Source organism: Coregonus clupeaformis, chromosome 23 (assembly GCF_020615455.1).
Source record: "Coregonus clupeaformis isolate EN_2021a chromosome 23, ASM2061545v1, whole genome shotgun sequence".
Lineage (NCBI taxonomy): Eukaryota > Metazoa > Chordata > Actinopteri > Salmoniformes > Salmonidae > Coregonus > Coregonus clupeaformis.
Window position 1 is genome coordinate 60,421,266 of NC_059214.1, and position 14,904 is coordinate 60,436,169.

General features: G+C 45.1%; 1 protein-coding gene across 1 annotated transcript in view; it reads right to left on the reverse strand.

The window, feature by feature from the left end:
* Positions 1–434: 434 nt before the first annotated feature.
* LOC121576580 (semaphorin-3ab-like) overlaps positions 435–14,904 on the reverse strand; it is a 52,962-nt gene continuing 38,492 nt past the window's right edge. Inside the window, exons 6-17 of the mRNA XM_041889823.1 lie at positions 10,793–10,912; positions 10,229–10,371; positions 9,402–9,516; positions 5,303–5,372; positions 5,037–5,181; positions 4,650–4,869; positions 4,441–4,532; positions 4,234–4,275; positions 3,345–3,502; positions 2,358–2,425; positions 2,099–2,244; positions 435–1,838 (exon numbers count right to left, since the gene is read on the reverse strand). Of these exons, the coding sequence (XP_041745757.1) occupies positions 1,275–1,838; positions 2,099–2,244; positions 2,358–2,425; positions 3,345–3,502; positions 4,234–4,275; positions 4,441–4,532; positions 4,650–4,869; positions 5,037–5,181; positions 5,303–5,372; positions 9,402–9,516; positions 10,229–10,371; positions 10,793–10,912 (1,883 nt within the window). The 3' untranslated portion in view covers positions 435–1,274. The remainder of the gene's footprint in view (positions 1,839–2,098; positions 2,245–2,357; positions 2,426–3,344; positions 3,503–4,233; positions 4,276–4,440; positions 4,533–4,649; positions 4,870–5,036; positions 5,182–5,302; positions 5,373–9,401; positions 9,517–10,228; positions 10,372–10,792; positions 10,913–14,904) is intronic.

A 14,904-nucleotide genomic window follows, 5' to 3' on the forward strand; every position in this document is an offset into this window, starting at 1 on the left:
AAATGGATAATGACCCCAAGCATACTTCCAAAAGTTGTGGCAAAATGGCTTAAGGACAACAAAGTAAATGTATTGAAGTGGCCATCACAAAGCCCTGATCTCAATCCTGTAGAAAATGTGTGGGCAGAACTGAAAAAGCATGTGCGAGCAAGGAGGCCTACAAACCTGACTCAGTTACACCATGCCAAAATTCACCCAACTTATTGTGGGAAGCTTGTGGAAGACTCCCCGAAACGTTTGACCCAAGTTAAGCAATTTAAAAGCAATGCTACCAAATACTAATTGAGTGTATATAAACTTCTGACCAACTGGACATGTGATGAAAGAAATAAAAGCTACTACTATTATTCGGACATTTCACATTCTTAAAATAAAGAGGTGATCCTAACTGACCTAAGACATGGAATCTTTACTAGGATTAAATGTTAGGAATTGTGAAAAACTGAGTTTAAATGTATTTGGCTAAGGTGTATGTAAACTTCCGACTTCAACTGTACATGTAACAAGAAAACCGCAAACCATTCCCTTTAGTACAAGGGCGCATCAAAGCATATTTACATGTCGAATTTAAGTTAGAATAACAACATTAGTTACAAATCCATGGCTACTCTGTGAAGTTTCTTGCAGTGCTTGGGCATCCTCCTCTCTCCTCAGAACTCTTCATATCTAATAGAATCTTCTCAACATCAAACCGTTGTGCTTTACATGACCTGTATATTATAATTGTCCTTGTGATACACACAAGGTCCATCCCTGCGCAATAATGTCATCAAACACTATCATCCCTTGTTCCAAGATAGTGGTTGTTAGGAGAAGCTACCTACTAAATATGGGTGGACAACAACGATGAGACATACAAAGCTACACTATTGTGGAGACAGAGCCATGTTTTCAATAGGTTATTCAATAGTAGAGAGAGCATGTAACTACATGAAGTCCAGTCCTCATGTTGGTTGACACTGTCCCTCCATGGTGCTGGGGCCACAGAGGCCAGCTGAGATAATGTAATATAATAGTACTGTATCATCTGGTGTCCTGTAACATCCTGTGTCTCTGTGTAAACATGGGTGCCCACGCAGCCTACACACACCGACCAGGGTGGGATATTGCCTTTGTTTCCAGTTGAGATTTTCTGTACAAAGTCTGTGTGGAACGAGTCTTTATCTCTGTATGGGGCAGAGGAGGCAGGGGAGGATGTTCGGAGGGTGTTCATGGACGAGGACAGGGTACTTGGGTTGAGGGTTGGAGGGTCATGGGATTCAGTGGGTGAGAGGTCAGACGCTGCGGGGGGCTCTCTCCAGTTCGTGGGTCCGGCGGTTGCGGCCCTTTTGCCTCTCCTGCAGGTGTTTCCACTTGGCCGCCAGGCCGTGGGTGTGCACGTGGGTGTGAGCGTGCACGAGGCCCTGCTGCTGCTGCTGTTGCTGCTGCTGGTGTAGCGGATGTTGCTGGACCTGTTGGGCTAGGTTTGCTTTCTGCCTCCTCTGCTTCCTCTCCCTCTTCCACACTTGCTCACAGAACTCATCCACGCTGTTCAGGGTCGGGTGGTTCACTAACGACAGGAAATCACGGTACCAAAGCTTCTGATTGGGCGGTTCCCGGGCTGTGGGTGTGTCCCGGGCGGTGGTGTGTGTGGTAGCGGTGTGTGCGGCTTCTTCGTCATCACGGTGAATGAGATCGTCGAGGCGTTCAGTGTCGATGACTTCCAGGGTGACCTTTAGGAGCATCTGCATGAAGCCGTGTTCTACTGCCTGGCACACATACGTCCCCGAATCCTTCTTGTCCAACGTGCGGATCAGCAGGCCCAGCTCCGTACGTACAAAACGATCATCTGCTTTGATCTGCACAGAGAGGAATAATACAATGATTACTTCACTTGACTTGGTTTTACTTTACATACTAAGATAAACAGCACTACATTTCATATCCATTATTTTTAGTATTGTTTACTTAGTCACAGTACAGGATCTAGTATCTATAGTAATACAGAAATCTGTATGATGTGCTGGATCAGTATTTCACTAATTTATGGAAATCATGATTTAAACGCTATCTGGAGTTCTACAGTATGTCTAAGGATTTGTGAAAGCAGGTTTCATACGTCTTGTCTCCTGTCGTCGTTGGCTTGTTGGTACTGCCAGTAGGTGAGTGCTCTCTGGGACTTGGCGCTACACTCCAGGAACGTACTGCTGTTCTCCACTCCATACACTTTCTTATCCAGCACCGTGGGCTGCCCATTCAGGTTATCTACAGGGACACACACACAAATAATAGTGTGAACACTACATGAACTCAGCACCATTATAATGTGAAGGGAAGAGAGGAATACTGCATGATGAGGTTTATTTGTGAATACATACCATGATGCTGCAGATCTGAACACTGGGTTAAAGGGTCTCCATTCCTGATGTCCTGTCTCCTTGTCCTCCTGCAAAAACACACATGTCAACAGTCAGTTTGTGAGTGTGCACGTGCATGTTTGTGATTTTGGATGTGCTGTGCTGGTGGTTGTGAGCCGGGCTGATAAACTAACACCAGTGAGCTTCATACCACTGTAGACCACATACTTAGTTATAATTACAGGGTGGCTGAGACTGAGGAATTCAGACCTAATCAATCAATCACTCACTCTAACTATGCTACACAGCCTGACTCACACAGTCACCCTCAGCCAAGGATACTCAGCCAAGGATAATGACGGAATAAACAATGGAATATCCAGAGTGAGAAACAAAACAGAGATTTATTCATTGAGAAAGACCAAGTGTCTTCTCTCACAGAAAATCTCTTCACTACAGGGCTGTTTTCTCAGAGAGTATGAGAGTATTCAGAGTCTAAAAGATGTAGAAATATGAGACCTTCAGGCTAGAGCTCAAATCAATAACCCAGTGGAGACTTTATGAGTGGGTGGGAGGCACACACACACACACACACACACACACACACACACACACACACACACACACCCTCCTCCTATACACAGCTAGAACCTTTAACACTTTATTTCACCCTGCATTCACCCAGACATTCTGCCTGCAGGTATGACTGACATTGGTTCTCATTGCCAGTAAACAAAGTTCAGGTTATTTTTCTGTGTTTGAGTGAGAAATGTGACCTGGCTACCTTCAGGGCTTTCTGGCTCCAACACAAGGCCTGCTCTATTCATTATCAGACCCACCTCTACAGAAACACCTAGCCGACATACTGTATATAATCTCTGGATATGAACAATCCCTCTGATCAGATTTTCTCTACTTAATAATGTACCCATTATGTGCAGTCTTTGAATGAGAATAACAATGCTTGAACGTTCACTATGCAATGAGTGTGTGTGCGTGTGAGCATACCTCTTTGCCATGGGAAAGTATCGTGAGCACTCTGTCCCATCCCAGGCACAGTAAGGGTCTCTAGCCAGACAGCACTCAGCACAGGCCTTCCCGTACACCTCACAGCGATGCAAAGGCATCTGGGATACACCCAGCTCTGAGCCGAGGTACAACTGTTGCTGTGGAAACAGAGAGGAAATATTCTAAATACCTGATCAAATTGATGCATTATTTATATGTTATGCATAGTGGTTTCTAAATTTTCTCAGAGCCCCGTAGTGTTTCACAGTAAAAGAAAGACCACATCATATTATTATTGGTGTATGGCACCTTCTATAGCACACTAATAGAGTTTTCTTCCTTCCTACATATTAGGGACCAGTTGGTTGACATCCTAACAATAGACATCTGTCTTAGACAGTCAGCATCGTGTTAACATCTTATAAAGAGTGTATCTTTTGTCCCTATACAGCCCTCAGGCTAGGTGTGTCACCCATGACATTGACAGGACAAATCAAGTCTGTATTAGGAATACAATGCAATTCTGTGAATAGCATAGATTTCATTCAGTTCTTCTATGGTAGTGTCCCTCTCTTTTGCAGCTCAGTGTGCGAGTTAGCGTGTTGAACACTAGTTGGTGTTGATGAAAGCTGACTACTAGTGAGAAACACTACTACTTCATTACGTTTGAATGTAGCTGACTCTGTATGTCAGAAAGATTATGTATTATTATTTAGAGGCTGGATCTGTACACCTGTTGTTTACGAAGCATGTGACAAATAACATTTGATTTGTAGCTTAACTAAGGCCATGGTTCTGCAATGTAGGACTGCCTTGTTTGTTTTCCCATAGATATGACATCCTTTTCTGTCCTGCTAATGTCATGAGGAATATGATCAGCATTAGCTACCTGCTTCGTAGAGAGTTCCATCGCTGTAATAGCAGTTTGTTCCTGGGAGAAAACACATGAAAAATGTTACAAACCCATATTGTGTTAAACCATATGTTTTGGTTATCATCATACCTTAGCTGTATGAGTAATAAGTATGTGCTAATGTACTGTACATGTAGCTGTAGTTGTCTTGTCCTGTATACTATATCAGTAGGTGTAACCTACCCTGAACACAGTCATCTCCTCCAGTAGAACCTCCTCCAGGTCATGCCAGGACCCTCTGGGGATGGACACCACCTTCAGCACTGTACCCATATCTACAACACATAGACAACATACACACATTACATTACTGTGTGTGTGTGTGTGTGTGTGTGTGTGTGCATGTGTTTACGTGTGCGTGCGAGCAATTGTGTGTATGTGTATGTGTGTACCTGTGCCTATGAACATGACGTCATACTGTCCGTCCTCAGCCTCCACTCTGTCCACCACTATCTGTGTGAACTGGTAGTCTGTGTCCGTCTTGACTATGATTGGTCGGTTGTTGATGGGGTAGACGGGGTTAAACATCGCCGGGTGACCTCTCGCAAATGTTATGACATCATCAGGCAAGTCCTTTGTCGAATCAAATCCACCGAACGTCTTGCTGGGGCACTGTGGATTCATATATACCCATTACAATGTGGATACTTACTTTCATGTCCAATTTCATCCACTAGTTTGCAATACTGTACTTATAAAAGTGTTGTAAATGCTTTATGTATAGCCCCTTCAAGTAAAGTGTGCCCCTCCCCCACCCACAAACCCCGTCATGCCCTTACCGTTCCGGGCCGTGGGTATGGTACCCGTCCCTGGAAAGGAACCCACTGGTAGTTAGGGCCGTCTCTGTGGGCATAGGGACCGAGAAAAACCCTTCTGATGTCTGCCATGCTGTACAGACACACTGCTGAACCCTTGAAGATGTTACTGAGGTAGCGAGAGAGATAGAGGTTCATCAGTTAGATACACACATCTTCTGCAAAAATCTTCGTCAGGATCCATACACCTCCAATGGGAGTTTAAACAGGTGAGTGACAGGTGTACGTACCTGGATGTAGTGAACACTGCATAGATAATGGGGTTCTTGGGATCCTTAGAGCTCATCAGAACCACATCCTCTGAGAACAAAAACAATCTTGAAGTGTTAGCCTCGAGAACAAAACACAATACAGTAGCATTAAACATATACAGTAGATGATTTTGTTTCCCCAAAACATATCCACACACACCACAGCCCCTCTTTTTTTTCTTTTTTTTATATCACCTTTATTTAACCAGGTAAGCCAGTTGAGAACAAGTTCTCATTTACAACTGCGACCTGGCCAAGATAAAGCAAAGCAGTGCGATAAAAAACAAAACAACACAGAGGTACATATGGAATAAACAAAACGTAGAGTCAATAACACAACAGAAAATCTATATACAGTGTGTGCAAATGTAGTAAGTTATGGAGGTCACTGGAGTGATAGATGTGCAGAAGACAACAATATGGGGATTAGGTAGATGGGTGGGCTAATTACAGATGGGCTGTGTACAGGTGCAGTGATCGGTAAACTGCTCTGACAACTGATGCTTAAAGTTAGTGAGGGAGATAAGAGTCTCCAGCTTCAGAGATTTTTGCAGTTCGTTCCAGTCATTGTCAGCAGAGAACTGGAAGGAATGGCGGCCAAAGGAGGTGTTGGCTTTGGGGATGACTAGTGAGATATACAGTTGAAATCTGAAGTTTACACACACCTTAGCCAAATACATTTAAACTAAGTTTTTCACAATTCCTGACATTTAGTCCTAGTAAAAATTCCCTGTCTTAGGTCAGTTAGGCTCACCACTTTATTTTAAGAATGTGAAATGTCAGAATAATAGTAGAGAGAATGATTTATTTAAGCTTTTATTTATTTCATCACATTCCCAGTGGGTCAGATGTTTACATACACTCAATTAGTATTTGGTAGCATTGCCTTTAAATTGTTTAACTTAGGTCAAACGTTTCGTGTAGCCTTCCACAAGCTTCCACAATAAGTTGGGTGAATTTTGGCCCATTCCTCCTGACAGAGCTGGTGTAACTGAGTCAGGTTCATAGGCCTCCTTGCTCGCACACACTTTTTCAGTTCTGCCCACAAATGTTATATAGGATTGAGGTCAGGGCTTTGTAATGGCCACTCCAATACCTTGATTTTGTTGTCCTTAAGCCATTTTGCCACAACTTGCTTGGGGTATGCTTGGGGTCATTGTCCATTTGGAAGACCCATTTACTACCAAGCTTTAACTTCCTGACTGATGTCTTGAGATGTTGCTTCAATATATCCATATAAGTTTCCTTCCTCATGATGCCATCTATTTTGTGAAGTGCACCAGTCCCTCCTGCAACAAAGCACCCCCACAGCATTATGCTGCCACCCCCGTGCTTCACGGTTGGGATGGTGATCTTCGGCTTGCAAGTACCCCCTTTTTCCTTCAAACATACCGATGGTCAATATGGCCAATCAGTTCTATTTTTGTTTCATCAGACCAGAGGACATTGCTCCAAAAAGTACGATCTTGTCCCCATGTGCCGTTGCAAACCGTAGTCTGGCTTTTTTTAGGCTGTTTTGGAGCAGTGGCTTCTTCCTTGCTGAGCGGCCTTTCAGGTTATGTCAATATAGGACTCGTTTTACTGAGGATATAGATACTTTTGTACCTGTTTCCTCCAGCATCTTCACAAGGTCCTTTGCTGTTGTTCTGGGATTCATTTGCACTTTTTGCACCAAAGTACGTTTATCTGTAGGAGACAGAACATGGCTATTGTTTGTACAGATGAACGTGGTACCTTCAGGCGTTTGGGAATTGCTCCCAAGGATGAACCAGACTTGTGGAGGTCTACAATATTATTTTTTTTAGATCAAGGCTGATTTCTTTTGATTTTCCCATGATGTCATGCAAAGAGGCACTGAGTTTGAAGGTAGGCCTTGATATACATCCACCGGTACACCTCCAATTGACTCAAATGATGTCAATTAGCCTATCAGAAGCTTCAAAAGCCATGGCATCATTTTCTGGAATTTTCCAAGCTCTTTAAAGGCACAGTCAACTTAATGTATGTAAACTTCTGACCCACTGGAAGTGAATTATATGTGTAATAATCTGTCTGTAAACAATTGTTGGAAAAATTACTTGTGTCATGCACAAGGTAGATGTCCTAACCGACTTGCCAAAACTATAGTTTGTTAACAAGAAATTTGTGGCGTGGTTGAAAGACAAGTTTTATTGACTCCAACCTAAGTGTATGTAATCTTCTGACTTCAACTGTACCTGCTGGAGCGCATACTACGGGTGGGTGTTGCTATGGTGACCAATGAGCTCAGATAAGGCAGGGATTTGCCTAGCAGTGATTTATAGATGACCTGGAGCCAGTGGGTTTGGCGACAAATATGTAGTGAGGTCCAGCCAACGAGAGCGTACAGGTCACAATGGTGGGTAGTATATGGGGCTTTGGTGACATTTTACATTTACATTTACATTTTAGTCATTTAGCAGACACTCTTATCCAGAGCGACTTACAGTTAGTGAGTGCATACATAATTTTTTATACTGGCCCCCCATGGGAATCAAACCCACATCCCTGGCGTTGCAAACGCCATGCTCTACCAACTGAGCTACATCCCTGCCGGTCATTCCCTCCCCTACCCTGGACGACGCTGAGCCAATTGTGCGCCGCCCAATGGGTCTCCCGGTCGCGGCCGGCTACGACAGAGCCTGGATTCGAACCAGGATCTCTAGTGGCACAGCTAGCACTGCGATGCAGTGCCTTAGACCACTGCGCCACTCGGGAGACGAAATGGACAAAACGGATGGCACTGTGATAGAATACATCCAATTTGCTGAGTTGAGTGTTGGAGTCTATTTTATAAATGACATCGCCGAAGTCAAGGATCGGTAGGATAGTCCGTTTTACGAGGGCATGTTTGGCAGCATGAGTGAAGGAGGCTTTGTTGCGAAATAGGAAGCCGATTTTAGATTGAACTTTGGATTGGAGATGCTTAATGTGAGTCTGGAAGGAGAGTTTACGGTCTAACCAGACACCTAGATATTTGTAGTTGTCCACATATTCTAAGTCAGACCTGCCGAGAGTAGTGATTCTAGTCGGGCGGGCGGGTGCAAGCAGCGTTTGATTGAAGAGCATGCATTTAGTTTTACTAGCAGTTGGAGGCTACAGAAGGAGTGTTGTATGGCATTGAAGCTCGTTTGGAGGTTTGTTAACACAGTGTCCAATGAAGGGCCAGATGTATACAAAATGGTGTCGTCTGCGTATAAGTGGATCTGAGAGTCACCAGCAGCAAGAGCGACATCATTGAGATACACAGAGAATAGAGTCGGCCCGAGAATTGAACCCTGTGGCACCTCCATAGAGACTGCCAGAGGTCCAGACAACAGGCCCTCCGATTTGACACATTGAACTCTATCTGAGAAGTAGTTGGTGAACCAGGTGAGGCAGTCATTTGAGAAACCAAGGCTATTTAGTCTGCCAATAAGTATGCGGTGATTGATAGAGTCGAAAGCCTTGGCCAGGTCGATGAAGACGGCTGCACAGTACTGTCTTTTATCGATATATATTATAATATAGTTTTGGACTTTGAGCGTGGCTGAGGTGCACCCATGACCAGCTCGGAAACCAGATTGCATAGCGGAGAAGGTACGGTGAAATTCAAAATGGTCGGTGATCTGTTTTTTAACTTGGCTTTCAAATACTTTCGAAAGGCAGGACGGGATGGATATAGGTCTGTAACAGTTTGAATCTAGAGTGTCAACCCCTTTGAAGAGAGGGATGACCGTGGCAGCTTTCCAATCTCTGGGGATCTCAGATGATATGAGAGGTTGAACAGGCTAGTAATAGGGGTTGCGACAATTTCGGCAGCTAATTTTAGAAAGAAAGGGTCCAGATTGTCTAGCCCAGCTGATTTGTAGGGGTTCAGATTTTGCAGCTCTTTTAGAACATCAGCTGTCTGAATTTGGGTGAAGGAGAAGCAGGGGGGGCATGGGCAAGTTGCAGCGGAGGCTGCAGAGCTGGTGGCCGGGTGAGGGGTAGCCAAGTGGAAAGCATGGCCAGCCATACCCACACAGACACACACACGACATAGAATACAACACATACACAGTAGTAGTTAAACACTCACGAAGTTCGTCAAAGTGTGTGTCTATGCCGTTGAGTCCAGGTACAGAACAGACCAGTCTGGCCTTCAGGAACGTGGTCCACTTATTCACAAGACTCCTGTGGCCTCCAAAGTCATTCTGATAGAGGAAATACCAGAGTCCAGAATGAACCTCTCAAAGATTTACTACATCCCCCTACAAAACAATACTACAATACTGCATTTTATAACTATGATTGACACCTGAACAGACAACAACGGCTTAATGGAGCTGTCTTACAGATTCTTATATTACTTTATCAAAACAAAAGTGACTTTAGTCTGCATTTGCGTGTTTGTTTTTCTGGACACGTCGACACAATACAGGCTCCCAGTGTGAGAAAATAAACACATCCACACCCAGATTCACAGTGATTTATTACTGTCTATTAAGGCTGACATCCTGTATAATGAATGGATTGTATTGAGTAGAGAAGAGCAAATTTCTCACATACTGAGAGATCAGCCTGGGAGGGGGGAGGGTGTGCGTGTGTATGCTACATGGTGGCTGAAGAGACACTAGTCTGTGCCAATACCAGACATTATCCTAACAGTACCACCATTGTTATGTGCTCTCTTTCTTTCTCTCTGGCGCTAGTGTCATTTATTAACCACCTCTCCCTCTCAGGTTTCCCTCAGTAAGAGGAGAGCCACTAACACAACAAACCTCACAGCTAAATATAACCTGAGAGGAGAGAGATACCTAGTTATGAAAGCATCCATTATGGAAAACACGCTGTCACTCATTTACTCTGTTAGAGATAGAGGAAGCTGTTTCAGTCTAAGGTGTCCGAGTGTGTTTGTGTGTGCACCTTGCAGAGCTGTCCGATGCGTGCTTGTGTAGCCTTCCCTGCGTGTTCCCCATCCATAGCATTCTCTCTGAAGAACAGGTAGATCTTGTCATCCTCTTGGTTGTCACTCTCTGGGATCAGATGGACACTCACAAACCTGGGGTCTACACAAAAAAAGAAATAATTTAACAAATAATGAAATAGGGAATCCGTGAGGTCTTCCCCAGTAAAAACCTTAACATACTGTGTCTGCTACCACGCCCTCTCTGCAGTCATGTCAATCACACAGAGGATTTAACACTTAACAATAGTTCTCCACGGTCTTCTCTGTATGTCTCCTTTGTTATCTTACTCTGAGAACAACTTACTGTCACAGCTTCTGTCTGTTCGTGTTTTTAGATTCCGTCTTTGAGACACTTTCTGTCTCAAATTAAGATGGTTTTAATCCGGCTCGTCTGCATGCCAACAGACTTTTAGCTAGCTGAGCATAAGTCTTCAAGACTCAAGCAAAGTTACTCATCATGCAAGTGTAGTTCAATGAACTGAGATCATTAGAACTGAGAATGCTCTTTATCTCCATCTCACCGTTCAGCCAGCGGGAGTCGTGTTGCTCTGTTCTGATTGGGTGATGCTGTCCCAGAGTACGGAAAATGGCAAAGTCCCGCCCCATGAAGTCAGCTGATGTTCCAGAATACAGTTCGCCATCTGGAGGACAGAGGAGGAGGACAATATCAGGTGTGTGTGTGTGCGTGTGCCTGTGCCTGTGCCTGTGTATGTGTGCATGTACGCTGCGTTACGTGTTTGTATGCGTGTGCAAGTGTCAGTGCATGCATATGAGTGTTTGTGTGTGAGTGTGAGTGTGTGTCTAATAACCTTTCATGTACAGGTGTCAAGCGTCTGTATTAGTCTAGCAGGTACACTATGGTGCCTGCAGGCTTAAAAATACAGGTAGAATGTGTTGTCACAAGGAACACCTTCATCTACCATTTAATGAACCAGAACAAGTGGGTGTGAAAGCCTGATTTAACAGGAAGAGACTCAGAGGGCCAGGTAGCTGGCTGCATGAAGAGGGCATGAAAGGAGAGAGGGGAGAGAGAGAGGAGTAGGGGAGACACGGGTGAGAGGATAATGAGGAGAGAGAGAGGAGGAGGGAGACAGGGGTGAGAGGAGAATGAGGAGAGAGAGAGGAGGAGGGAGACAGGGGTGAGAGGAGAATGAGGAGAGAGAGAGGAGGAGGGAGACAGGGGTGAGAGGAGAATTAGGAGAGAGAGAGGAGGAGGGAGACAGGGGTGAGAGGAGAGAGAGAGGAGGAGGGAGACAGGGGTGAGAGGAGAATGAGGAGAGAGAGAGGAGGAGGGAGACAGGGGTGAGAGGAGGAGGGAGACAGGGGTGAGAGGAGAGAGAGAGAGGAGGCAGACAGGTGAGAGGAGAAAGAGGAGAGAGAGATAAAGGGGTCATGGGCTGGAAAATGACCATCTGTTGGTTGGGGTGGTGTGATGTCATATAGTATGACTGGTCCTGGTGATGAACATGTTGAAGAAATGAAGCTGACACGTACACGACACACACACACACACACACACACACACACACACACACACACAGTGCATTCAGAAAGTATTCAGACCCCTTGACTTTCACATTTTGTTACGTTACAGCCTTATTCTAACATTTATTCAATAGTTTTTTCCCCCGCTCATCAATCTACACACAATACCCCATAATGACAAAGTAAAAACCGTATTTTTTTTGTTGATGTTGCACAAAAAAATATATACACTGCTCCAAAAAATTAAGGGAACACTAAAATAACACATCCTAGATCTGAATGAATGAAATAATCTTATTAAATACTTTTTTCTTTACATAGTTGAATGTGCTGACAACAAAATCACACAAAAATTATCAATGGAAATCAAATTTATCAACCCATGGAGGTCTGGATTTGGAGTCACCCTCAACATTAAAGTGGAAAACCACACCACAGGCTGATCCAACTTTGATGTAATGTCATTAAAACAAGTCAAAATGAGGCTCAGTAGTGTGTGTGGCCTCCACGTGCCTGTATGACCTCCCTACAACGCCTGGCAAGCTCCTGATGAGGTGGCGGATGGTCTCCTGAGGGATCTCCTCCCAGACCTGGACTAAAGCATCCGCCAACTCCTGGACAGTCTGTGGTGCAACGTGGCGTTGGTGGATGGAGCGAGACATGATGTCCCAGATGTGCTCAATTGGATTCAGGTCTGGGGAACGGGCGGGCCAGTCCATAGCATCAATGCCTTCCTCTTGCAGGAACTGCTGACACACTCCAGCCACATGAGGTCTAGCATTGTCTTGCATTAGGAGGAACCCAGGGCCAACCGCACCAGCATATGGTCTCACAAGAGGTCTGAGGATCTCATCTCGGTACCTAATGGCAGTCAGGCTACCTCTGGCGAGCACATGGAGGGCTGTGCGTCCCCCCAAATAAATGCCACCCCACACCATGACTGACCCACCGCCAAACCGGTCATGCTGGAGGATGTTGCAGGCAGCAGAATGTTCTCCACGGCGTCTCCAGACGTCTGTCACATGTGCTCAGTGTGAACCTGCTTTCATCTGTGAAGAACACAGGGCGCCAGTGGCAAATTTGCCAATCTTGGGGTTCTCTGGCAAATGCCAAACGTCCTGCACGGTGTTGGGCTGTAAGCACATGAGCTGGATGAGCTGCACTACCTGAGCCACTTGTGTGGGTTGTAGACTCCGTCTCATGCTACCACTAGAGTGAAAGCAACGCCAGCATTCAAAAGTGACCAAAACATCAGCCAGGAAGCATAGGAACTGAGAAGTGGTCTGTGGTCACCACCTGCAAAACCAGTCCTTTATTGGGGGTGTCTTTCTAATTGCCTATAATTTCCACGTGTTGTCTATTCCATTTGCACAACAGCATGTTACATTTTTTGTCAATCAGTGTTGCTTCCTAAGTGGACAGTTTGATTTCACAGAAGTGTGATTGACTTGGAGATAAATTGTGTTGTTTAAGTGTTCCCTTTATTTTTTTGAGAAAAAGTATTTAGTCAGCAACCAATTGTGCAAGTTCTCCCACTTAAAAAGATGAGAGAGGCCTGTAATTTTCATCATAGGTACACTTCAACTATGACAGACAAAATAATAAGAAATAAATCCTGAAAATCATATTGTAGGATTTTTTATGAATTTATTTGCAAATTATGGTGGAAAATAAGTATTTGGTCAATAACAAAAGTTTCTCAATACTTTGTTATATACCCTTTGTTGGCAATGACACAGGTCAAACGTTTTCTGTAAGTCTTCACAAGGTTTTCACACACTGTTGCTGGTATTTTGGCCCATTCCTCCATGCAGATCTCCTCTAGAGCAGTGATGTTTTGGGGCTGTCGCTGTTCAACACGGACTTTCAACTCCCTCCAAAGATTTTCTATGGGGTTGAGATCTGGAGACTGGCTAGGCCACTCCAGGACCTTGAAATGCTTCTTATGTAGCCACTCCTTCGTTGCCCGGGCGGTGTGTTTGGGATCATTGTCATGCTGAAAGACTCAGCCACGTTTCATCTTCAATGCCCTTGCTGATGGAAGGAGGTTTTCACTCAAAATCTCACGATACATGGCCCCATTCATTCTTTCCTTTACACGGATCAGTCGTCCTGGTCCCTTTGCAGAAAAACAGCCCCAAAGCATGATGTTTCCACCCCCATGCTTCACAGTAGGTATGGTGTTCTTTGGATGCAACTCAGCATTCTTTGTCCTCCAAACATGACGAGTTGAGTTTTTACCAAAAAGTTATATTTTGGTTTCATCTGACCATATGACATTCTCCCAATCCTCTTCTGGATCATCCAAATTTACATTTACATTTACATTTTAGTCATTTAGCAGACGCTCTTAACCAGAGCGACTTACAGGAGCAATTAGGGTTAAGTGCCTTGCTCAGGGGCACATTAACGTCATTTAGCAGACGCTCTTAGCCAGAGCGACTCACAAATTGGTGCGTTCACCCTATAGCCAGTGGGATAACCACTTTACAATTTGGGGGGGGTTAGAAGGAATACTTTATCCTATCCCAGGTATTCCTTAAAGAGGTGGGGTTTCAAATGTCTCCGGAAGGTGGTGAGTGACTCCGCTGTCCTGGCGTCGTGAGGGAGCTTGTTCCACCATTGGGGTGCCAGAGCAGCGAACAGTTTTGACTGGGCTGAGCGGGAGCTATGCTTCCGCGAGAGGAAGGGAGCCAGCAGGCCAGAGGTGGATGAACGCAATGTCCTCGTTTGGGTGTAGGGACTGATCAGAGCCTGAAGGTACAGAGGTGCCGTTCCCCTCACTGCTCCATAGGCAAGCACCATGGTCTTGTAGCGGATGCGAGCTTCAACTGGAAGCCAGTGGAGTGTGCGGAGGAGGGGGGTGACGTGAGAGAACTTGGGAAGGTTGAACACCAGACGGGCTGCGGCATTCTGGATGAGTTGTAGGGGTTTAATGGCACAGGCAGGGAGCCCAGCCAACAGCGAGTTGCAGTAGTCCAGACGGGAGATGACAAGTGCCTGGACCAGGACCTGCGCCGCTTCCTGTGTAAGGCAGGGTCGCACTCTCCGAATGTTGTAGAGCATGAACCTGCAGGAGCGGGTCACCGCCTTGATGTTGCCAAATGCACTCTAGCATACTTCAGACGGGCCTGGACATGTACTGGCT